Source organism: Notamacropus eugenii, chromosome 5 (assembly GCF_028372415.1).
Source record: "Notamacropus eugenii isolate mMacEug1 chromosome 5, mMacEug1.pri_v2, whole genome shotgun sequence".
Lineage (NCBI taxonomy): Eukaryota > Metazoa > Chordata > Mammalia > Diprotodontia > Macropodidae > Notamacropus > Notamacropus eugenii.
The window spans coordinates 4,002,724-4,027,223 of NC_092876.1; the positions used below are offsets into that span (position 1 = coordinate 4,002,724).

The 24,500-nt window shown below is 42.5% G+C and overlaps 1 protein-coding gene across 4 annotated transcripts; it reads left to right on the forward strand.

Moving 5' to 3' along the window:
* The first annotated feature begins 632 nt into the window (after positions 1–632).
* LOC140508162 (uncharacterized) lies at positions 633–23,920 on the forward strand. Of its 4 annotated transcripts, XM_072615928.1 has the most exons (4): positions 633–886; positions 2,584–2,735; positions 10,828–10,954; positions 20,785–23,920. In XM_072615928.1, exons 2-4 carry the CDS (start codon positions 2,703–2,705, stop codon positions 22,383–22,385), a joined length of 1,761 nt encoding a protein of 586 aa, XP_072472029.1. In that variant the 5' UTR covers positions 633–886; positions 2,584–2,702; the 3' UTR covers positions 22,386–23,920. The 4 variants fall into 4 exon arrangements, with proteins under 4 accessions (XP_072472029.1, XP_072472031.1, XP_072472030.1 ...); XM_072615930.1 differs by lacking the exon at positions 10,828–10,954; XM_072615929.1 differs by lacking the exons at positions 633–886; positions 2,584–2,735 and adding an exon at positions 9,411–10,707.
* The last annotated feature ends 580 nt before the right edge of the window (positions 23,921–24,500 follow it).

Below are 24,500 nucleotides of genomic sequence, written 5' to 3' on the forward strand. Positions count from 1 at the left end.
AAAGGAAAGGAATAGACTTATCTTACATATAAAAACCACTTTGTCCATTTCTCCTTGACTCTGTAGCGTGAATGCTTTCAGAGAGGACAAAAGGGTGATTCAGATCCACTTCCATTTAATTCTCATTCTCTCAGCTCCTAAACACATCCCCTCACATGCCACATTTAAGTGTATTTTACAGCAAGGGTGGCTCTGCCCTTAGCTGGTCAAACATCCCCATGATCCCCCTGGGATCTGACTGGAAAGGAGCCCACATTCCACTCTGCCATGGGAGAAACGTGAGAACCCAAGTGACTGCATTTTGGGAACAACCTCCATCCTGAAACAGCAGACCTCAGCTTTGCTGGGAATCACCTGCTTTGCTGGACATCTCCTGGTTGTGTCTTCCTGGCTTTTCCCCTCCCACCCACTAAAGTCCCGACTCTTCTCCAGTAAGGAATCTAGTGACAGAAGCATGGGGGAGGAGGGGCTCTGAGAGATGTCCAGTCTAGCGTGTGGTGGCCCCGTGGAATCAAGCCCGAGTGGAGGTGGAGGTGGAGTTTGGAGGCCTGGGCGGGGTCTGGGGCAGGGGAGGGCTCATCCCAGGGAGGAAGGTAATTGACGGGATGGAGGGCGGGGCTTGGGCGGAGAGGCAGGCCGGGTCCTGAGCTCCTGGCCCTGGGTGTGATTGGAGGAAAGGGCCCACCCTGGGCATCGGAGGCGGGCAGAGGGGGGGAGCACCCTCGCAGGGGGCAGGCTGAGAACAGGAACTTGGGCTAAGGTGGCTCCGCCTTCTCCCTGCCCTGGGAGCAGAAATCTGTGCGCCTCTCTCCCCCAGAGCTCAGATCTCGCCGCTGGACCTGAGATCTCTGCCCCCTGGACGCCAGCTCTGTGGGTGCAGGCCCTGGTAGGTCCCAGCCCTGCTGGCTTCTGCTGGCTGCCCTACCCCTGGGGCTCCTCCTCCTCTGACCACGTGATCTGTGCCCCCTGGTCCCATCCTCCCCCCTCAGGCCCGGCTGGAGGACAAGCTTCCCTCTGCTGACGCTTTTCCACACTCCAGTCAGGGTCAGCCCCCCCAACTTAGCACTGGGTCACCCTTTCCCAAAATTCACATCTTAGTTGTAGGGACCCAGGAACCGGGTGACCTGTCCCCGTTTTTGTTTAGAGACTCAATTATTCTTTCATACCAAGCTTCTCTCCCCCGCCCCAAGGACCCAAAGCTCCTGCCTGCCCTGAGGACCTCACTTTGTTCGCAGGAACCCAAACTCCAGCCTGCCGGGCACCCCCCCCCCCCCAACCCCCTTGTTACCTGGACCCTCAGCTCCTGGGCTACTTGCCTACCACATCCCAGGCACCAGCTCCCTGCGTCTGGTCTCCCTTGAGGGATTCCAGGCCTGAGCTCTCCCAGAGGGTCCCAGAGCCCTCCCCAGCTCCTAGTTAGACCCCAGGACACAGTCCTCCTGCTCTCCCAGGCTCAGTGTCCCCCCTTGAGCCCTTCTGTCACTGCAGTGTCCCTGACCTCCCTGCCATGAGCTGGGGTAGAATGTCTTCCTGCCAGACCCAGCCTGTGCTCCCTTTCCCCAGGCCTCCTGCTTCCCTGCCCCCTCTTCTGTCATAGCCCTCTAGCCCCTACGGGGGAACTGAATCCCAGACTGGACTGGGTCTTTCAGTGTTGAGGTTCAGGGATGCTGGAGACCCTGAAATACCCACAGGCATGCCGGAGACTCCAAAATACCCACAGCTGGGTCCTGCTCGAATAAATTGCACACAAGCCTTCATAAAGCCAAAGAAAAACAACGTTTATTAAAGATTCACCATACTGGCTTGACTCTTAAGGAGCCTAAGCATTTGTAACAACGTGTTAAGAAGCCAGATAGAATCTCAGCTAGACAGTCTGAGTTGGATTGAATCTGAGCACCTTCATGGAGGCGAGATGTACCTTAAGTACAGAAAAGACTATAAGAGGGATCTGGGGGGTGGTCTGGTAGTCTAGAGAGATGGGAGGAGGGGTTTAGGGTGGGTCTTGAGGAGATTGACGCAACTAAGTGATGTCCTTGGGTGGGATGTAGGTGGGGCAATCCAGAGGTAACAGACTATGGAAGGCCTGGCTAGGCCAAGGGAAACAGATTTGAATATGAAAGATTCAGGAGGACCTGTCTGCACATTTGAGCTTGAAAGGCTAGGTGGGGAGATTCAAGGGGAGTTCAGGTTTCCACAGTCTGAACCCAATCACCTGGACATTCCCCGGGGGCTCCAGCCCAGAGCCCTCCCCACCCCCCACCTTCCTAAGTTTCTCTCCTCTCTAGATCAAGCAGTCAGTCTGTTGCCTAGATAATGTGTGTGTGTTAGCTGGGGAGATGGGATGCTGGGAAGGCAGAGGACCTTCTGGAAAGAGATGTCTGATTCAGGTGCCATTGAGGTTCTGACTGGTCTCACCCACCATGGGATCCCAAGCCCTTTCTGCCTCTTGGGTCTCTGAAGGAGACTGGGGCAGGGGAAGGGGTCAGAAAAGAAGGGGTAGGAGAGGATGGGATCATCTGCCTTACCTGTAGGTTGGAATCTCTGCACTGAGGACAAGGCCTGACCCTCTGTCAATCCCTTTAGCCCAGCCTCCTGCCTTGGAAGAAAAGGGAAAGATTCTGCCCCTCTGGGATCCTCGCTCCCCAGCTCAGCCTGCAGAGGACCAAGGCCTGGCCCAAGCAGGCAGCCTGGAGCCAGAGGGAATGGCCTCTGGGAGCCCCCGCACCCCAGCCCAGGTGAGTGTGTTCCATCTTCAGACCTGACCAATATCAGCCAAAGAGGCCATTTTCACGTGTGAGAAACATGCTCCCCTTAAACAGAAAACAATACTTGTTATGAAATCAGACAAGGTTTTTTTATCAATTTTTAGCAGTCCTAAGGAACTGCTACAAGTATTCAGATCAATGCAAGCCTTCTTATGCTGTTCCAAATTCGAATCTTCTACTCCTCCATCCATTGGCTAGAGGCAACCTCCCCCCCATTCTCCTCTCTGACAGGCTCCCCGACAAACAGTTTATCCAGCCTGTGCACAAGTTTCTGACCTTTTATCTGAGGATGAGCCTGTTCCTGCTGGTCACAGCTCAGATTAGCTGCTATCACTCAAAGCTGGGAGGACTTGTAATCATGTGGAAACAGAATTCCTTCTTTTACTCCCCACACTTGGACTGAGAGGATTGTGTATGAGCCTGGCAATCCCCTACCTTTGGATTGTTTCCTTACAGAAATAGGCAGAAAATTGAGAACGGTAGTAACAACACTGCCCTGCTCTCTCCTGTGATCTGAAATGATTTGAGGCACTTTGACATCACAAGCACTAGCAAACCCCACTCTCCCTGATGAGGTTCGGGGTGCTGGGGCCCCCAAAATACCGACACACCAGATTCTGCTCGAATGAATTTGATTCAAGCCTTTTTACAGCCAAAGGAAAACAAAGTTTATGAAAGATTCTCCATACTGGGTTGACTTAAGGAGCCAAACCATTTGTAACTCTTGTATTCACAAATGGGCCAGATAGAATCTTAGCTAGACAAGAGTCTGAGCTGGATTGAATCTGAGTGCCTTCATGGAGGTGAGATGAAACTTAAATACAGAAAAAGACTGAGGGATACATCCAGGTGTCAGCAGGTAGTCTGGGGTCCCTGGGATGGTCTTAATAGATCAACCCCAGGGAGGATCCTGATGGGAGCAGCAGGTAGTCCAGACAATCCACCATCCTGGCTGGGCAATTTGAATCTTGCGAAAATGCTAAGAAGTGGCTGGTAATCTAGTAAGGGGAATCCAAGGAGCCTCCAAGGCCAGGATTTCCAGGGCCCATCAGGCAAATTTGCTGCCCTCCTGTGTTCATTTTTTAAGATTTCCCTCATGATCCCTCAGTCAGAAGGATGACCACTTCACTCGTTCTTCGGTCCTGTAGAGGTCTCTGCTCCCTTTATCCATGCCTAGCACCCCCTCACCCCCATATCCATTGATCTGCTTCCTCCCCTTTGTTTCTTTGGTCAAGCTCTCCCTGACAGACCTGGAAGACAAGATGTTCTCCTTATCCTAGCTGAAAAATAGTTTATCAGTCTGGTCTACACTGACCAGTCCTGTCCTGGAGCTAATTTGGCACACTGAGAAGTCAGTAAGGGCTGAAAGGAGCCAATACTAGGATCTGGGGCTGGGGGTTTGGGGTCCTGGCCTCCTTCATGCTCTGGTCCAGTGTTTCTGAGAAGTTGATTTCTGGGTCACATTCACAGGTTCACAGGCCCCTAGCAGAGCTGTTTGGATCAGGCCAAAGGAAACACTGCCTTCTTTAGTTCTTAGTTAATTAGCATTTGTGAAGGGCCTAGGACTTCTCTTGTTAGGGAGGATGCAGGGAAAGGGCTGAGGTTGGGGAACTATACAAAGTCCTGGGAGTTTTCTTTTCCAGTGGGCTTAGGGGATACTAGAGGAAACACCCAGTTCTTGTCAGAGGCATCAGGCTCAACGGGAAAGGCACACTGGAGGGACTTATTTTCTCCCTAAAATCCACTTTTGGTCATCTTCACAACACCCCTGTATGGGAGGTGTTTTTAGTATCTTTATATCACAGTTCAGGAAACTGAGGCAAATAGGTTCAGTGACTTACCAGGGTCATGCGGCTAAGAAGTGTCTGCGGCTGGATTTGAACTCAGATCTTCAAGATCTTCTACCATTTCCTAGCTCCCCCAACTTGTCTTAGTGTACCCACCTTCCCACAACCCCTCGAGCACTGACTGGTGCCACTTTTTGTCATTTTTCTCAATTTTGCAGAATATGAGATGAATTTTATTTCTTGTTACTTTGCTAAAATTGTTCATTTTAAGTCGTTTTTAGTTGATTCTCTAGGATTCTGTAAGCATAGGATTGCATCATCTACAAAGAGTGAGAGGTTTGTTTTCTTGGTGCTTATTCCAATTTCCATTTCTTTTTTTTCCTCATTGCTGTACGTAGCATTTCTAGTATTTATTTCTCTGATTTGTTCTTTGATGCATTTATTCTTCTGGATTAGATGAATAAATTTATAATTCATTTTTAACCTATCTTTTCATTGCATTTACTGAATCTCATTTTTGTGGCATTATGCTCTGAATAGGATGCATTTTATATTTCTCCTGCTCTGCGTTTGATTGTGAGGTTTTTAATGCTCTAATCCATGGCCAGCTTTTGTGTAAATGCCATTACTATGGAGAACAACAATGTTTATTCTGCCCTCCAAAGGCCTAGCCATCTAAGTTTTCTAAAATTTATTTACCTCCTTAATTTCTTTTTTATTTATTTTTCAGTTAGAGTTATCTGGTTCTGAGAGGGGAAAGTTAAGGTCCCCCACTCGTATAGTTTGTCTATTTCCTTGCATAACTCATATTAGTTGACCTTTCCAACTTAGATGCTATACCATTTGGTGTCTATATGTTTCTGCTCCAGCCTTTTACTCTGTGCATATCTCTGCTTCAGATATGTTTGTGGTAAACAGCCTATTGTAAGATCCTGGTTTTACTTCATTCTGCTCTCCACTTCCCTTTATGGGTAAGTGCACTAAATTCATTTTTATAGTGATGATCAATAACTGTGTTTCCCTTCCTCACATTCTCTCACCTTTCATGCTGTCTGTCTTCACCAGTGCTTTATTTCTGACCAGTGCCTCCCTAACCTGCCCTTCTTTGTATCAGTCCCTGGTCCCCATCCCTGTCCCTTTTTATTTCCACGTAGGACGAGATAGATCTCTGTCCCCAGCTGAGGAGATACATTGTTCCCTCTTTGAGCCAATTTGGATCAGAGTAAGCATCACACCCTCCCTTCCCATCTCCCCCATTTTCCCTGTCACTGTAATTTCTCTTGTCTGTTCGTTTGATGTGAGATAGTTTTTCCCCTTCTACCTCTCTTAATGGTAGAGTGCTCCTTACTTCTTTTTGGAATGCACTTCTCTTTCTTGCACCTTAATTTTGTTTTCTAGAATGTCATCCCAGCACAGTCAATATACACTGTCAATGTACAGGCCTCCTAATTGTCCTAATAGTCATAAAGGTCTTAAGAGTTACAGGTGTTTGCGTCCCATGTAGGAATCCTAAGAATCTAACTCTACTGTTTTTTCTTTCCTGTTTACCTTTGGATGCTTCTCTTGTCTTGTATTTGAAGGTCACATTTTTGGTTCAGTTCTGGTCTTTTCATGAGGAATGCTTGATTATCCTCCATTTATTGAATATCCATTTTTTTCTGGGTGTATGATGCTTGGTTGTAATCCTAGGTGCTTTGCCTTGCTGAATATCATATGCCATGCTCTGATTTTTTATGTAAGAGCTACTCAGTTTTGTGTTAGCCTGACTGTGACTCCCTGATATTTGAATTGCTTCTTTCTGGCTGCTTGACCTTTGAGCTCTAGAATTTAGCTTTAATATTCCTGGGAGGTTTCATTTTGGGATCATTTACAGGAGGTGATCAGTGAATTCTTTAATTTCTGTTTTACCTCTGGTGCTAATGTGTCAGCACTGTTTTCCTTGATAATTTCTCTGCCAAGGAAATACCAGATGGGGTCATGGAGGCTCAGACGTGACTGAGGTAGCTGAGCAACAAAAACAGCCGTATAGAAAGTCTTGTAGAATGTAGGGTGGAATATTGGCCTCATCCTGATTTCCTTCCTGACTGCTGTCCAGTTTCCTCAGCAGTTTCTTTTTAAACCAGATAAAGGAGTTTTGCTCTAAGTGGTCTGCTTTCCACTTTATCAAGCATTGAGTTCCTTAATTCTAGTGTTTCTGAATCTCCTTTCTTGAGTCTGTTCCATTCAATCATCTCTTTCTTTTTTTATTTTAACCATTCCAGATGGTTTTGGTGAGCACTGATTTATACTAGATGTTAAAGTTTGGAAGAGCTGTTCCCTCCTTATCCCTTACTGCTTTTCATCATGCCCTTGTTATTGTAGGTCTTTTATTTAAACAAATGAATTTTCTTTTCTTCAGCCCTCTCCAATACTGCCTTCATAATTTTGATGTACTTGTTCCATTGTGTCCAACTCTTTGTGTCCCCATTTGGGATTTTCTGGGCAGAGATACTGGAGTTGTTTTCTTTTCCTTTCTCCAGCTCATTTTACATATGAGGCAAACGTAGTTAAGTGACTTGTCCAGGATCACTCAGCTAGTAAGGCTCTGAGGCTGTATTTGAACTCAGATTTTCCTGACTTGAGATCCATCATTCTATCCACTCTGCCACCTAGCTGCCTCTCTAATTTGATTAGTATAGTGTGAACAGTGAGAATATCAGTGTCTCATTTGGATTTGAATCTGTTGTGGTCTCTGAACCAATTTCCATTCTTATTTTATTATGGAATGGAAGGATATATTGATAATTTCTGGGGTTTTTTCATTTGCCCTAGTCTAGGGTTAATTTTTGTAAAAGTTCCATGTGGTGCAAAGAAACAAACAATCTCACCAGGTCTGATTTTCCTTCTAAAAATATTTGAGTCTCTTTATTTTTATCATGGAACATCCATATTTTGTCCCACATTACTAAGCTCACATTTGCAGGATAGGTTTCCCTCATCGGCATACTGAACACCACTGGTCTCTGGAACGCTTTCTTCCATTCTCTCCTCATTTGTAGTGGCTTTGGAATAGTCTTACATATTTCATTGTCCTTTCCATGGCATTTGAAAGTCTTTCTCCTGGTGCCTTTCAGAAGTCACTTAGCCTCAGGGACCTGGCAGTCTAGCAGAAGACTTAGAAGTCTTTGTTAGAAGTCTAACAAAATGTCATGAAAATGGGTTGGAGAGAGAAGGTACCCCAGTTCAGGGGCACAATGGAGAAATCAGTCAGAGAAGACCCAAAGATGTTGAGCCAGGTCTGAAATGAGCTTTCTCCTTCCATGGAGGTTTGGAGTTCATAACTCCAGTCCATAGTGGGGAGAGACAAATGTGGGAGACTTGCAAAGGAAAGAGATTTGGAATAGCTTTTGTTGGGTGTAAGTGAGGGAATCAGCGATCAGTTATTAATCAATAAGAGAACTGCCTTCCTTCAATGAAAGCCCACATGATGAGTACTATGGAATGAAGGATATTGACTCGAGGCCCAAGTGGGGAAAAAAAGGAAATTCTAAATTTTTGGTAATCACAAAAAGTGTAAAAGATCAATAAATACTTAATTGTTCCAAAATAAAATAACAGAATGAAGAAAGTGAAAAATAAAAATAGTAAAAATGGTAAAAAAAAAAAAAAACAATCCATGAGTCAAGTGTTTTAAATAAGAAATTGTAATGATAAAAAAGTAAAAAAAGAAAGATAATTTTTTACATATGAGAAAGAATTATTCCCAAATATCAAAATTTTTGATAAAGTGAATGATAACTTAATGACAAAAATGGAAGACCATTGCATTTCATGCACATTGGTCATACAGACATTGTGCATGTAGAAGACTGGAAATAGAGACAACATCGCCCAAATATCAAACTATATTCAGGTTTTGCCAACCTCTCCTGTATATGGTCCATCAGTAGACTTCTTAACTCTTTCTCTTGAGTTTTGCTCCCCCAAATTTCCAGAGTTGTAGAGGTATGTTTCAATCCTTAATTTCCCTTGAGGAATCTGTCAGTGTGTTTGTTATGCATTAGCTGAAGTACAACCTAAGTTCCTTAAGTTTTGCTTTTTTATTGTTTGAAGGAACCATCCACAATTACTCTTATTTCTATGTAACTAAATAATAGAGTATACATCAATTTTGGCCTGAGATTAACTCCAAGAAAATAGTGGCTCTTCAAAAGGTCCAGGGTGTCAAAGGAATCAGTGAAACAAAATATGAAGGAAGGTGGTCTAGCCATAACAAACTCAGGCTATATTAGAAAGTGGTAATTATCAAAGCAATCTAGTATTGACTAAGAAATAGAGTGATGAATCAATGAAATACATTACTTACAAATTACGTTATACTATATGACCCTAGCAAACTGGTATATGATAAGTATATGATAAAGCCAGATATCCAAGTTTTTTGGACAAAAACTCACTATTTCACAAAAACTGCTGGGAAAACTGAAAAAAAAAAGAAAACACCAGAATGGCAGAAACTAGGTACAGACCAACATATCACACTGCATACCAAGAAAAGGCCAACACAGGTACATGATTTACACATAAAGGGTATATGTACACAAGGAAATTAGGAGAGCATGGAATCATTTATCAGATCTATGGATAAAGGAAGAAGGTATGAGCAAACAAGATATAGAGAACATTATAAAATGTAAAATCGATCATTTTGGTCATATCGAATTAAAACATTTAAGCACAAGCAAAACCAAAGCTGTGTAATTTATAAGGAAAGCTGAAAATTGGGGAAATTTTTTTCTAACAAGTATCTCTAATAGAGGCCTAATTTTTTAAATATATAGAGAACTGAGTCTAATTTATAAAATATAGAAGTCATTCCACAATCGATAAATTGCCAAAGAATATGAACAGGCAGTTTTTAGACAAATCAAAACTATTTGTAATCATATAAAAATGTTCTAAATCACTATTGATTAGAGAAATGCAAATTTAAAGAACTCTGAGGTACCACTTCATACCCATCAGATTGGCTATTATGACAAAAAAAGGAAAATGATGGATGTTGGAGGGGATGTGGGAACTAACTGACACTAATACAATGTTGGTGGAGTTCCGAACTGAGCCAACCATTCTGGAAAGGACTTTGGAACTATGCCCAAAGAGTTACGAAATTCTGCATACCCTTTGATCCAGTAATGCTACCACTAGGGTTATATCCCAAAGACACCAAAACTGTGCATGTGTGTGAAGCATCTATTTGTATAAAAGTATTTATAGCAGTTCTTTTTGTGGTGGCTGAGCATAGGAAATCAAAGGGATGCCCATTAATATGAGAATGGCTAAAAAAATCTGTGGCATATGATTGTAATGAAATACTGTTATACTCTAACAAATGACAAGCAAGAGGAATTCAGAAAAATTTGGAAGATTTACATGAACTGACGCAAGATGAAGTCAACAGATCTAGGAGAACTTTATACACAGTAACAACGATGTTGTTCATTGAAGAATGGTGAATGATTTGGTTATTCTCAGCAATACGGGGATCCCAGAAAATCTCAAAGAACAAAGGAAGCCTACTGTGCACCTCCAGAGAAAGAACTGATACTGACTGAATAAGAGCCTGAAACTTGCTATTTTCACTTTCATTCTTTCTATTTTTTAATGATCTTCTACCAAATGACTAATATGGAGGGTAGGCTCAAGCCCTCAAAGTAACAGCAGAGAACTCTCCTTCACTTGGCTGGAAAGTCTCATATCTATCAGTTCAGTCCCGATTGTAATTAGTTTGTCTTATGAATCCTTTTCATGTTTGATCTAGAGAAGACTTTGCTTTAGCTTCTCAGTAAATAAAGTTCATCTTCCTTTTTCTTTCATATAATCACACAGAAATTCCTGCCCCTTCCCAGAATACCCTGTAGTTGTCATCTTATCACAAACTCCTCACAGAATCTGATGAGGGAATTTCACATCATCATCTTCTCTCTTTCTCCTCCCCAGATCTTCTGCCTCCCAGTTTGGATACATACTTTCACACACATTCCATAGGGAGGCACATTCTATAGGAAGACCTTTCTCAACTTTGTTCCAACTGACCACATCAACTGCTTTTCTCAGTATTCCACTGGGCTCTTAGTGACTTTGGTTTCAAGTGCTGACTCTAACACTCATCAAGGGTAAGACCTGTGGGTAAATCCCCATTCTCTGCTTTAGTTTCCTCTCCCTTACTGAGGGTTAGACTGCATGAATTCTGGAGTCTCTTTCCTCTCTAAATGCTGTGACTTTTCTTGGTTTAGGAGTGGGTGACATTCAAGGATGTGGCTGTAGACTTCACCCCAGAGGAGTGGGACCTCTTAGACCATCCTCAAAGGGAGTTGTACAAGGAGGTCATGCTGGAGAATGCTGGGAACCTGCTCTCCCTGGGTAAGGACACTTCCCTTGGCCAATCTGAGTCTGCTGTAAGAGGGAATGTCTTCATTCCTGAGTGTGCTGACTTTGGAGCATTTATCACTTACTAGAAAGGGAAAAGTGCTGCTCTCCTGTGTCTTAGAGACAGGGTCCTCCTGGTGCCTGGGTTTCCTATAAAGGGTCAGTATATTGTGTGAAGAGAACGTGGAGGTTTCCTGGTTGCTCCTTCCCTTGCCAGTTCTAGGAGCTTGAGGACCAAGATCAATTCAGTGTTGAAGCATCTCAGGTATAGAAGTAATCCCCCATCATGCAGTCCAGCCTCTCCCTGGACATGAATTACAAGTTTTCACCATCCTCATCCCTAATTCCCTATGGCCAGGTCTGCCAGTTCCTAGAGAATATCTGATTTCATATTTGGAGGAAAGGGAAGCACCCTGGCTGCTGGAGCAAGAAGGCTTGAGGATCTGCTGTCCAAGTGAGTTAGGGGAAAGCAGGTGTGAGAGTTGTGATTATAAGAGGATGCTAGGTGTGGGGGTGAAGCAAGGGCTAGATTTGAGGGCAGGAAGACAGGACTTGCAATTGTTTTTGAGACATTTTCTCTCAGTGGGAGTCTAAACAAGTCAATTGAGCACCACTGAGCCTCAGTTTCTCCATCTGTGAAAATAGGGAGTTGGACCCCATGACCTTGAGGCTGTCTTCCAGTGATAAATCTATGATCTTATAAAAAGTCAGTGTTTGGCATTTGGAGGCAGAAACTTCCCTGTAAGTGCAAAACAATGTACAAACTTGTCATGGACAGGACAAATTGGGGCTCATTGAGAGAGGGAAGACCCTAAAATGAGGGAGGACTTGAATGGCTCATTGTGGAAAGTGGCCTCTAGCTGGGACTTCATGGAAGCCAGGGTGAGCATTGCAGGCACAGGGATGATGAGAAAAACCTGTGGAGGCAGGAGGTGGAGGGTCCTGTTCACAGAACAGAAGGGAGGCCCATGTTGCTGGATTATAGCACATTTTGTGGGAAAATAAGGTGAAACAAAATTAGAAGAGTAGGAGAAGGGTAGATGATGAAGGGGTAGGTGATTAACAGCCCCAGAGAGCATTTTATATTTCATTCTTTTGCCAGGGAGCCACAGGAGCTTGCTGAGTATATAGTGACATGACCAGTAGAGAACTTTAGGAAAATTAAGTTTGATAAGTGGGTGGACCAATGGCTGGGGTTAGGGAGGACTTGAGGCAGCTGTAGCAAGCAGCAGGTTCTTGCAATATCTCAGGTGTGAGGTGATTCTGGCAGTGTTGGGAGAGAAGGGGGTGTATGGGAGGTATGTTACCAAGGTGGCCTCACAGGACATTACAGCAGATTGAGTATGGGGGTCAGGAGTGTGAAGGTGTGAGAGTCAGTGAGGAATGTGTGACACCTCATTTATGGGCCTGCACTAGTGGGAAGGTGCCTTAGAGAGAATTTGGAAAATAGGAAGAGGGGACAGTTTGGGGAAAAGGAATGAGTTTAATGTGAAGAACTGAGAGGAATGTCACAAAAACTGAGAGAGACGGGGAGAGAGAGAGAGAGAGAGAGAGAGAGAGAGAGAGAGAGAGAGAGAGAGAGAGAGAGAGAGAGAGTGTGTGTGTGTGTGTGTGTGTGTGTGTGTGTGTGTGTGTGTGTGAAGGCTAAATGATTGTTTCAAAAGCTGCAGATAAGCCAAGAAAGATGAGGCTCAATAAAGGGCCAGTGGATTTAGCAGCTTTCTGATTTTTGGTGATTTTGAAGGGGAGTTTCCATTGAACCATGAAATTGGGATCTAGACTACAGAAAATTCAAGGAAAGCCAAGGAAAGGAGTTGGAGACACCAGTTGCAAATGAACATCTCCAGTTGTTTAGCCAAAAAATAGAAGAAAGATATTGGAATGAAATGGTTTGTTTCTGGCAAAAGAGAAGGAGTCACTAGTGCAGGAGGGACTGAAAAGTAGTGACATAATGGAAATGTTGGAGAGACAGTATGCTGAGCTGGAAAGGGATGATTTACTCATGGAAAGGAGTTTGTTTTAGCTAGCAGAAAGACAATGTCAAAATGCATACATAACCAGATATAAAGTGAGATATTAGGAGAAAATGTGAAGAACATGGAATATATTCCCTATCAGATTTATGAATAATTGATCAATTTGTGTGTAGCCAAGATCAGAAAGAAAGCAGAAAATGGGAAGGGGGAGTTATAGACCATTTCTCCTATAAAAGGCTCATATCTCAAATAAAGAAGGAACTGCCTGAAATCTTTAAGAATATGAGTCATTTCGTGATGGTCAATGGATATGAACAGGCAATCTTGTGATAAAGAAATCAAAACAATTTTAGTCACATGAAAAAATGCTCTAAATCATCAGTTAGAGCAATGCAAATTAAACAACCTTGGGAATATTCATTTTATGACAGTCAGATTGCCTAAATTGATTGAAGGGGAAAGCAAAAAGAAAGAAGGAAAAAAGCAGAACTGAAGAGATTATTTTCTTCTCAAACAGATAAGTAGCAGGAATGCAGGAGGAGTAAATAATTGCATGCCACAAAGACAATAGTGACAACAGAAAGAACTCTAAGAGCACAAGGAGATGGGGATGAATGAAGGAATAGTGAAGAGGAGGAGAGAATCCTAGGACATCCTGCCTACAGGGAATGCTTTCTTGGTGAGCCTACATTACACCATAAGAAGATACCTGAAAGGGGGAAGAGAAACGGGGGGATAGAGAGAAGAGAGTGGCAGGCCAGAGTCTTATCAAGAACTAGAAATTTTCACTTCAACTGAACATCTATTTATTAAGTACCTGCTATGTGCAGGCAAAATGCTAAACACTGGGCATGCATAGAGAGGCAAAAGTGAGTCCTTGCCCTCAAGGTGAGGAGGGGGAAAGACTGAAAACATGGAGAAAAGGAGACCTCACTTTGGAGGGTGCAGGGGCTTTCACTGATGAATGGCCTGATGGGTGAAGGAAGAGAAGGGCCACACACTGAGCCTTGAGGGATTTAGTGCCTGAAAAGTCAATTTGTAGTGAGGGAGTTGGGGGTTTGAAACCCTGGGGGCAATTGGCACTTGGAGGATTAGGAAAGCCTGTATTTTGGGATGAGATTTCCAGGCAAATATAGAGGAGAAAAGGGTCAAGAAAGAGGAGATAGGACTCAGGTGTGCAGAACTTGTGTTTTTTTTGTTGTTGTTGCATTTTTTTTTTTGGCCACATTTGACCTGAATTAATGCACATTATTCTGAAAGCTAGGCACAGTGGAAAAGGGGAATCCATGGGATAAACCCTGCAAGGCAGTGCCAGGAAGTGCCTTGCTAGTGCTAAGCCAGAGCTTAGAATGAATACCTTGGAGGATTTGAATGTATGAGGGATATACAGAAAAGAAAGAATTTGAATGATCATAGTGGTCCTATATCAGAGAATGAGAATGTAGGTAAAACAGACAGAAAAGATGAATAATGAAAAGGAGAAAAGTCCTTGTTGGAAGGGGGCACAAAAATTGGTGAAATTTAAAAAAAAAACCTCATGAACAGGGCTAACTCAAAGGGAAGAGAGGGAGTGGACTCCATATGACTAACTGAGAGGAAAAGGAAGGAAAGAAATAATAGTATGAGATAAAAGCAGGAGAGATGAGCACATTTCTGGAGAAGCTAGAGGTAAAAGACTCAGGGCATCTTCTAAACAGAACAGCAAAGGAACATGCGTATTTCTTTGCACCACATGGAATTTTTAATAAGTCTAACCAGGCCACAGAGATACTCCAAAGAAATGAAAAAAGGCAGAAAGTATCAATATATCCTTTCTTTTCATAAAGAAATAAGAATGGGAAATTGTTCAGGGATCACAAACAAAATTTAGAATCCTAAATGAAGACTTAGCGATGACATCTTTCATAATGACTGAGTCAGAGAAAGAACTGATGAGAGTCTGAATGCAGATCAAAGCATACTATTGTTACTTTGGGGGAGGGATTGTCTGGGTTTTTTCCTTTAGTTTCATTTCTTCTTTCACAACATACCTAATGTGAAAATATGTTTTGCATGATTTCACATGTCTAACCCATATTAGATGGCTCTTTTGGGGAGGGGAGAGAAAAGGATCAGAGAGAGAATCTGGAACTCAAAATTTTCAAAAAATGAGTGGTGGAAAAAGTACTATTAAATAAAAATGACTGAGTCCAATAAGAAATCACAGAAATGATTAATCAGTTGTAAAAAAGAAAATAATCATGATGATGAGAGACACTAAAATTTCAGAGTTTCAGCTAAAGCAGTTCCCAAGGGGAAATCATGTTCTGACAGTCACACATTATAAAAACAGAAGGAAGAAATAAGGGAAATAGATTAATCAAATGAATACACATTTTAATAAAATAGAAAATCAAACAAAAAACAAACCTAAAATAAGCAGAAGATGAAGTTCTTCAAAAGGCAGAGAGATACCATGGAAACCAAAAAGATCACAGAAATGATAAATAAAACTTAAAGGTGTTTTTTTAACACAAAATATTTTCCTTTTTTTTGTACATTCATTTTGACAAGATTTGAATTTCAAATTTTCTCCCTATTGCTCCCCTCTCCTACCCCAATATCACATGCATTCTGATTATTCTTTCCCCACGTCTGCCCTCCCTTCCCTTATCCCCATCCCCTCTAGTTTCTTGTAGGGCAATATAGATTTCTATTCTTCATTGCCTATGTATCTTAATTCCCAGTTGCATGCAAAAACAATTTTTAACATTTCTTTTTAAAACTTTGCGTTCCAAATTTTCTTTCTTCTTCCCTCCCCACCCACCCTCATTGAGAAGGCAATCAATTTGATATAGGTTATACATGTCTAGTTATGCAAAACACTTCAATAACGGTCATGTTGTGGAAGGCTAACTATATTTCCCTCCATCCTCTCCAGCCTCCCCCATTCTGTTTTTAACTTTAACTCTTTTGCTTTTCAAAAGTGTTTGCTTCTTACTCAGTGCAACAGTAGCACTTCTTTGTCCAAACTCCCCAGCAACCATGTCAAAGGGACCCACTGGTGGCATTGGTCTTGGCACCACTTAGTGTGGGAGTCTTCCAACACAGGAAAGTGGAGATCATTGTTAATGACCAAGGAAATAGAACCACCCCAAGCTATATCACCTTCATCTATACAGAATGTTTAATCAGTGATACTGCAAAGAATCAAGTTGCAATGAACCTCACCATTACAGTTTTTGATGCAAAAGTTCCATTGGGTCACAGATTTGATGAGGAGTTGTACAATCAGACATGAAACACTGGTCTTTTACAGTAGTGGATGATGCAGGCAGCCCTAAGGTCCCAGTGGAGTACAAAGGGAAGACCAAAAGTTTCTAACCAGAAGAAGTATCTTCCATGGTGTTGACCAAGGTGAAAGAAATTTCTGGAGCTTACCTTGGGAAGACTGTCACAAATGCTGTGGTCACAGTACCAGCCTATTTCAATAATTCCTAACATCAGGCCCCCAAAGATGCTTGAACCATCACTGGTCTCTGCTCTGAATCATCACAAAGATTGGGGTGGAGAGAAATGTGTTGATCTTTGACCTTGAAGGTGGTACCTTTGAAGTTTCCATTCTTACCATTGGAGATGGCATCTTTGAGGTCAAGTCCACAGCTGGGGACACCCACCTGAGTGGGGAAGACTGTGACAACTGAATGGTCAACCATTTCATTGCCAAGTTCAAGTGAAAGCACAGGAACGACATCAGTAATAATAAGATATCAGTTGGCTGTCTTCTCAGTACTTGTGAATGCACAAAGTATGCCCTCTCTTCCAGTACCCAAGCCTGTAATGAGATTGACTCCCTCTGTGAAAGTATTGGCTTCTACACATCCATCACTTGAGCCCCTTTTGAAGAGCTGAATGCTGATCTCTTCCATGGCACACTTGATCCTGTGGGAGAGATCTTAAGAGATGCCAAGCGAGAAAAATCGCAGATGAATGACATCGCCTTTGTGGGTTGTTCCACTCGAATCCCCCAGATCCAGAAGCTTCTGCAAGATTTCTTCAATGGCAAGGAGTCCCACAAGAGTATCAGTCTTGTTGAGGATGTTGCTTGTGGTGCTGCTGTCCAGGCTGCCATTTTGTCTGGAGGTAAATCTGAGAAGGTGCAGGACTTGTGGCTGCTGGATGTCACTCCTCTTTCCTTGGACTTGAAAGTGCTGCTGGAGTGATGACTGTTATCAAATGTAATACCACCATCCCCACCAAGCAAGTACAGACCTTTACCACCTGTTCAGACAAACCAGCCTGGTGTGTGTATTTAGGTTCATGAAGGTGAGAGAACAGAGACAAAGGATAACAACCTCTTTGACAGATTTGAGCTCTGAGAAATCGACCCAGCACCCAGGCATGTTTTTCAGATTGAAGTAACATTTGGCATTGATGGAAATGTCATTCTCAATGTTTCTGCTGTGGATAAGAGCCCAGGCAAATAGAATCAGATCACCATCACCAAGGATAATGGAGTCTGAGCAAAGAAGACATTGAGTCCAAGAGGCAGAGGAGGGGAAGCAGAGAGACAAGGTGTCTTCCAAGAATTCCCTTGAATCTTATGCTTTCAACATGAAGGCTACTGTAGAGGATGAAAAAGTGTAAGGCAAAATTAGTGTTGAAGACAAACAGAAGATCCTTGACAAATATAATGAAATGATCAACTGACTGGATGAGAACCAGATTACCGAGAAGGAAGAATTTGAGCATTAGCTAAAACAATTGGAGAAGGTCTGCAACCCTCTCATTACTAAGCTGTACCAGAGAGCCAGGAGGCATGGCTGGTGGGTTCCTCCAAGGCGTGGAGCAGCCCTATCTGGAGGAGGTGCTTTAAAGCATTAAAGAGGTCAGCTAAACCCACCTGAAGAAAGGGCATTCCACACAGCTTTCCAAAACTGAAGGACTCAAATTTGTAGCCAAGGCAGTCTGTGTAAATCTGGGCTTTCTGAATACTTGAATGTGTGCAGAGGGAGAGAAGTGAACAGTATTGCACTTTATCAGTACTGTAAACAAGTGGAAATGCAATTCTGATCCTGGAGAATAAAATCTATTTAAAATTGACATACACAAAAAAAGTGTTTGCTTCTCACTACCCCATTTCCCAATCTGCCCTCCCTTCTTTTATCCCTCCTTATCTCCTTCCTCCTTACTTTCCTGTAGGGTAAGATACCCAATTGAGTGCGTATGCTATTCCCTCCTCAAGCCAAATCCAATGAGAGTAAGGTTCACTCCTTACCTCCACCCCCACTTCGCCTCCATTGTGAAATCTTTTTTGCTTCTTTTATGTGAGATAATTTACCCCATTCTATCTCTTCCTTTCTTCTTCTCCCAATATGTTCCTCTCTCACTGCTTACTTTTATTTTTCAGCTGTCAGCCCTTCATATTCAACTGACTCTATGCTCTGTCTCTCTGTCTCTCTCTGTCTCTGTCTCTCTCTCTTTCTCTGTTTCTCTCCACGTAAGCACACACACACACACACACACACACACACACACACACATATTTCCTCCAACTGCCCTAATACTAAGCAAGGTCTCATGAGTTACAAATATCATCTTGCCATGTAGGAATGTAAACAGTTCAAGTTAAAGTCTCTTATGATTCCTCTTTCCTGTTAGCTTTTCATTCTTCTCTTGATTCTTGTCTCTGAAAACTTAATTTTCTATTCAGCTCTGGTCTTTTCAGCAAGAATGCTTGAAAATCCTTTTTTTTTCATTGAGATTCCATTTCCTCCTCTGAGCAATTATACTCAGTTTTGCTGGGTAGGTGATTCCTGGTTTTCATTCTAGCTCCTTTAACCTCTGGAATATCATATTCCAAGCCCTTTGATCCCTTAACTAGCAGCTGTTAAATCTTGTGTTATCTTGATTGTATTTCCACAATGTTTGAATTGTTTCTTTCTGACTGCTTTGCATATTTTCTCTTTGACTAGGGAACTCTGGAATTTGGCTGCAATATTCCAGTTTTCCTTTTGGGGTCTCTTTCAAGAGGCAGTTGGTGGATTCTTTCAATTTCTTTTATACTCTCTGATTCTGGAATATCAGGGCAGTTTTCCTTGATAATTTTTTGAAAGATGATATTTAGGTTCTTTTTTTGATCATGACTTTCAGATGATCTGATAATTTTTAAATTACCTCTCCTGAATCTATATTCCAGGTCAGTTGTTTTTCCAATGAGCTACTTCACATTGTCTTCTATTTTTTTCATTCTTTTGGTTTTGTTTTATAATTTCTTGATTTCTCATAAAGTCATTAGATTCCATTAGCTGCATTCTACTTTTGAAGGAATTATTTTCTTCAGTCAACTTTTGGACATCATTTTCTATTTGGCCAGTTCTGTGTTTTAAGGCATTCTTCTCTTCATTAGCTTTTTGAACTTCTTTTACCATTTGGGTTAGTTTATTTTTTAAGGTGTTAATTTGTTTAGTATTTTTGGGGGGCTTCCTTTAGCAAGCTGTTGACTTGTTTTTCATGATTTCCTTGCATCACTCCTTTCACTTTCCAATTTTTTCCACTACTTCTCTTACTTGATTTTCAAAATCCTTTTTGAGGTTTTCCATGAAGTATGACAAATACATATTTTTCTTAGAGCCTTCTGATGTAGGAACTTTCACTTTGTCTTCTTCTGATTGCATGTTTTAATCTTCTTTGTCATCAAAGTAAGGTTCTGTAGTCTGAAGTTTTTATGCTGTTTGCTCATGTTCCCAGGCAGATCCTTGACTTTCTAACTCTTTGTCAAGTTAGGACTCTGCTTACAGTTAGGGAGGGGGTGGAGGTGGGTGTACTGTCCCAGGTTTCAGGGGTTTTGTATCAGCCACTTGATTCCCCTACTGTCTGTTGACCCAGAGCTGCAGAAGCAGCCACCACTACTGCTGCTTCTGCTGCCATTGCCACAGCCACTTCCTCCTCTGCCCCAGGGCAGGGGTCAGATTTGACCCAGAAGAGGTCCCATAGGGTTTTTTCACTGACCATTATGCTATCTTTGGCATTTATGTGTTGAGAAATCTGGAAAGTACCACCAATGCCAGTGATTCAGTACTATGAGGCCTGCCCTGACCCTGTCTGTTGCTGGCACAGATCATGCTGAACTCTGTCTCCTCTGAGCTGGGTGTAATACACATTCCTGTTGGCTTTCCAGGCTTTCTTGGGCTGGAGATTTGTTTCATTCCATCACCCCATGGGTTCTGTAGCAATAGAATTTATTCATTCTTATAGGTACTTTGAGGAGTTTGAGGGGAGAGCTTGAGCTCTCCCAAGCAAGTCTCTGCTTTTACTCTGCTCTCTTGGCTCTGCCCCTAATTGGCCTATTTTCAATATTGTTGTATGCCAGGGAATGGGAAGATCAAAGAGAAAGGGAGAGAATAAATCAACACACAATAATAAAATAACTTTTCTTTGCAACAAAATAATGGAAATTTCGAAGGAGAAAAACCATCTAGTACCATGGACAGAGCATGCCCACTTGTAGGGTTGGAGTTGTATTTTCATCTCCTGAGATGTTGGAGAGGTTACTCAGCTGTTCTGAGCTCATGGCCTGCCTTGTGAATGTAATGACAGTGCTGGTCCTGCCATTGTCACAAGTGTTTGTGAGGATCCAATGTGATTGTACGGGAAGGTCTTTGTCAATCAAGTTATTCTGTTGGTATGAGCTAATGGGATTTTTAAATGATTCTTTCCATTGAACTTTAAAGATTTTTGTCTTAACCTGGGGAAGTAGGTTGTAGATAACTTAGTTTACATTATCCCAAAGGAGGGAAGGGATCATAATTATGTAAATGTGTATATGTGTCTCTGTATATATGTTTTATTTTTATTTTTTTCTTGCAGGAGAGATGAGACCTGAAATGAAAGAAATTATTAAAAAGCCAACCACTTCTGTGAAAGAAACTCATGAGAAAAGCTTCATGACTGATGGTCCCTATGACTTCACTGGGAGCCTATTCTGTGCTGTATTTCTCAGAATTCATCCAGGAGAGAAACCTTATTATTATCATCCTTGTGGGAATGACTTGAGTCTACAGTCATCCCTTATTAACCATCAAAACATTCAGATTGAAGAAAAACCACCTGAGGGTCATGAATTGGGTGAAGCTTTTAGTGAATGTTCATCCATTCTTATACATCAGAAAATCCACAGTAGAAAAAAACCTTATCAATGTAATCAATGTGGAGAGACTTTCACACGGAGCTCCCTTCTTGCTACACATCAGAGAGTCAACACTGGAGAGAAACCTTATGAATGTAATCAGTACGGGAAGGCTTTCAAACAGAGGGCCAGTTTTGCTGTACATCCAAAAATCCACACTGCAGAGAAAAAAACTTATGAATGTAATCAATGTGGAAAGGCATTTAAACAGAAGGGCCACTTTGTTCAACATCAGAGAATCCACACTGGAAAGAAACCTTATGAATGTGATCAGTGTGGAAAGGCTTTTAGAAGAAACTCTCATCTTGCTGGACACCAGAGAGTTCACACTGGAGAGAAACCTTATGAATGTAATGTGTGTGGAAAGTTTTTCAGACTGAACTCTAACCTTGTTGCCCATGAGAGAATTCACACTGGAGAGGAACCTTATGAGTGTAATCAATGTGGAAAGGTTTTCAGATGTAGCTACAATCTCGCTGTACATCACAGAAACCACACTGGAGAGAAACCTTATGAATGTAATGTGTGTGGAAAGGCTTTCATACTGAAGTCTAGACTTGTTGCCCATGAGAGAATCCATACTGGAGAGAAACCTTATGAATGTAATCAATGTGGAAAGGCATTTAAACAGCGTGCCAACTTTGTTCGACATCAGAGAAGCCATACTGGAGAGAAACCTTATGAATGTGATCAGTGTGGAAAGGCTTTTAGAAGAAACTCTCATCTTGCTGGACATCAGAGAGTTCACACTAGAGAGAAACCTTATGAATGTAATGTGTGTCGAAAGTCTTTCAGACTGAACTCTAACCTTGTTGCCCATGAGAGAATTCACACTGGAGAGAAACCTTATGAGTGTAATCAATGTGGAAAGGTTTTCAGATGTAGCTACAATCTCGCTGTACATCACAGAAACCACACTGGAGAGAAACCTTATGAATGTAATGTGTGTGGAAAGGCTTTCATACTGAAGTCTAGACTTGTTGCCCATGAGAGAATCCACACTGGAGAGAAACCTTATGAATGTAATCAATGTGGAAAGGCATTTAAACAGCGTTCCCACTTTGTTCGACATCAGAGAAGCCACACTGGAGAGAAACCTTATGAATGTAACCAATGTGGAAAGGCTTTCACATCCAGCTCCAGTCTCACTGTACATCAGAGAATCCACACTGGAGAGAAACCCTATGAATGTAATGTGTGTGGAAAGGCTTTCATACTGAAGTCTAGACTTGTTGCCCATGAGAGAATTCACACTGCAGAGAAACCTTATGAATGTCAGTAGCGTGGAATGGTCTGTAGAAGAGGCTCTTGTCTTGCTTTAACATTTAGAGAATCAGAGAATCTGGACAAGACAAACCTTATGAAACTCATGAATGTGATAAATATGGAAAGGATCTCACACAGAAGGCCACTCTTGCTGTACATCAAAGAATCCATACTGGTGAGAAACCTTTTGGACATCTTAAATGTGGAAAGGCTCCATTCTGAAAGATCATGAGAGAATCCACACTGAGGACAAATCTTTTGAATGTGATGAATGTGGAAATGCTTTCACACAGTGTGCCAGTCTTGTAGAACATCAAAGCAGCCAACTGAAGAGAGCTTTGGAATGTAATCAGTGTAGACAGGCTTTCACATGTCAGTGTGTTCTTACTCTTCATCAGTGAAACCACACTGGAGAGAAATCTTGCGTGTCCCTAGAATGTGGTAAAGCTTTTATTGCATTCTCTTCCCTTACTAAGCACCAGAAAATCCATTCATAGAGGATAATCCTCATTCATGTGATCAACATGGAAAATCCTTCAGGCTGAAATCATTCCTTATTTCTCATCTACTATTGTAGAAGATAGAAGTCATATTCTTGTAGAATGTGGAAAGCCATAGAAATGGAGTTTAATGCTTATCAGAATATTCATCTTGAGCACAGGCCCAACAAGGACTTAATGTGGGAAGGCCTTCAGCTAGGGGGTGTTCTTTTCCTTTTCATCAAGGATTCTTTGTGCAGAGAAGACTTAGGAATGTGCTCATTCATGTTCTGCCTTTCCCTGGCTTCTTGGTGGGAGTCATCCTTCCCTTCTTCTCTCTCTTCCTGGATGATTCATCCCTTGAGGCTGTCTGTGGCAAACAGTGGAGCATGGCAAGGGACCTCAATGACATCTGGTCCTCCCCATCCCCAAAGTGAATCTCTACAAAGTCTCAGAAGTCATCATCCAGCCTCTACTGAGCTCCCTCCACCTCTTGAAGCAGTGCATTCCACCTGGGGTCACCTCTCATTATTAGGTGCTGTTTAGTTGGGGTTTGGGTGAGTTTTTTGTTTGTTTGTTTTTTAATTAAGTTGAAATTTGTTGGGGTGTAAACTCAGTTCTCACGTGAACGGCTTCAGGTAGGTAAAAATGAGGGCTTCTTGATTGCGAAGTCTCATGAGGCCCCCCAGGGAACAGCTGGGAATTGAGGAATGAGACTCTAGCTTTCTTGTTTCTCCACCTCTTCTCAGTGGAAACTTGCTGGGGAGAGCATCCCACCCTTGAGATTAGTCTGTGGTCTGAGCACACCTTTTTGGTGATTAGCTAGGGGCTGAGAGCATGCACAGTATCCACGTGCAGACTATACGGCTGGGAGAGCTTAAGTGGGGGCAGGAAAGCCTGAGGGGGGGTCCCTCCTGGGGGTCCCTCCCCTCTTCCACCCCCATCCTCTCGCTGTGTGATCCTTGCTCCTTAAAGAGGAGGAGGGTTCCTTTCTTCTGGGGAAGAACCCGCCTGCATATGGACATGTAACCAAGATCCTGAATAAAGTCTAACCCTTGTTTGACTCTGGAAAGTCTCTTCTCTCGATATGTTTATCCGGCTGGCCACCGAAGACCTGGACTAAGGTAAGATGACTCGGGCAGCCCACAGCAATTAGGCCGGGACAGAAATTGGTTACTCTATGACATCTATGCTTGGCTTTCCTGTCTGGAGACTAAGCAAATAAGTTCAGTTAGGAGCTGTCCCTCATATGATTGCCCTAGAATTTCTCATAATTAACAAGTCAGTTTCATACTTCTTGTGTCACCCTCTCATTCCTGTTCTTGCTTCCCTCATCTCTACATTTTGTTTTCTGAACTAAGTCTGGTGTTGAGCTCCCTCTGACCCAGTCTTGGTCTCTTGGGACAATAGTTTTATATTGTAGTTGATGTGATCTTCCTTTGTGTCTTTAGCATTAACTACTTGAATATCATTTGTTGTTTTTGGTCTAACTCCGCCCAATAGAATATGAGGCCCTGGAGCCTACCTGTCCTTCCTTTCAGCCCTTTGTAACCTTCCAAATCTATGGTGCCCATCCCGTATCCTTAGATATCCCCTTGTCTGTGCCACATTCAAGAAGGGATGGTCACTTCCCTCCAGGGCCCCCTCATTTT

What these genes read in the sequence shown, in the direction of transcription:
- LOC140508162 (XM_072615928.1), top strand. Translation starts at nt 2,703, where the DNA reads ATGGCCTCTGGGAGCCCCCGCACCCCAGCCCAG. An exon ending in GCCCCCGCACCCCAGCCCAG is followed by an intron (nt 2,736 to 10,827) that starts GTGAGTGTGTTC and finishes TTCTTGGTTTAG; the next exon opens with GAGTGGGTGACATTCAAGGA. An exon ending in TGGGAACCTGCTCTCCCTGG is followed by an intron (nt 10,955 to 20,784) that starts GTAAGGACACTT and finishes TTTTTCTTGCAG; the next exon opens with GAGAGATGAGACCTGAAATG.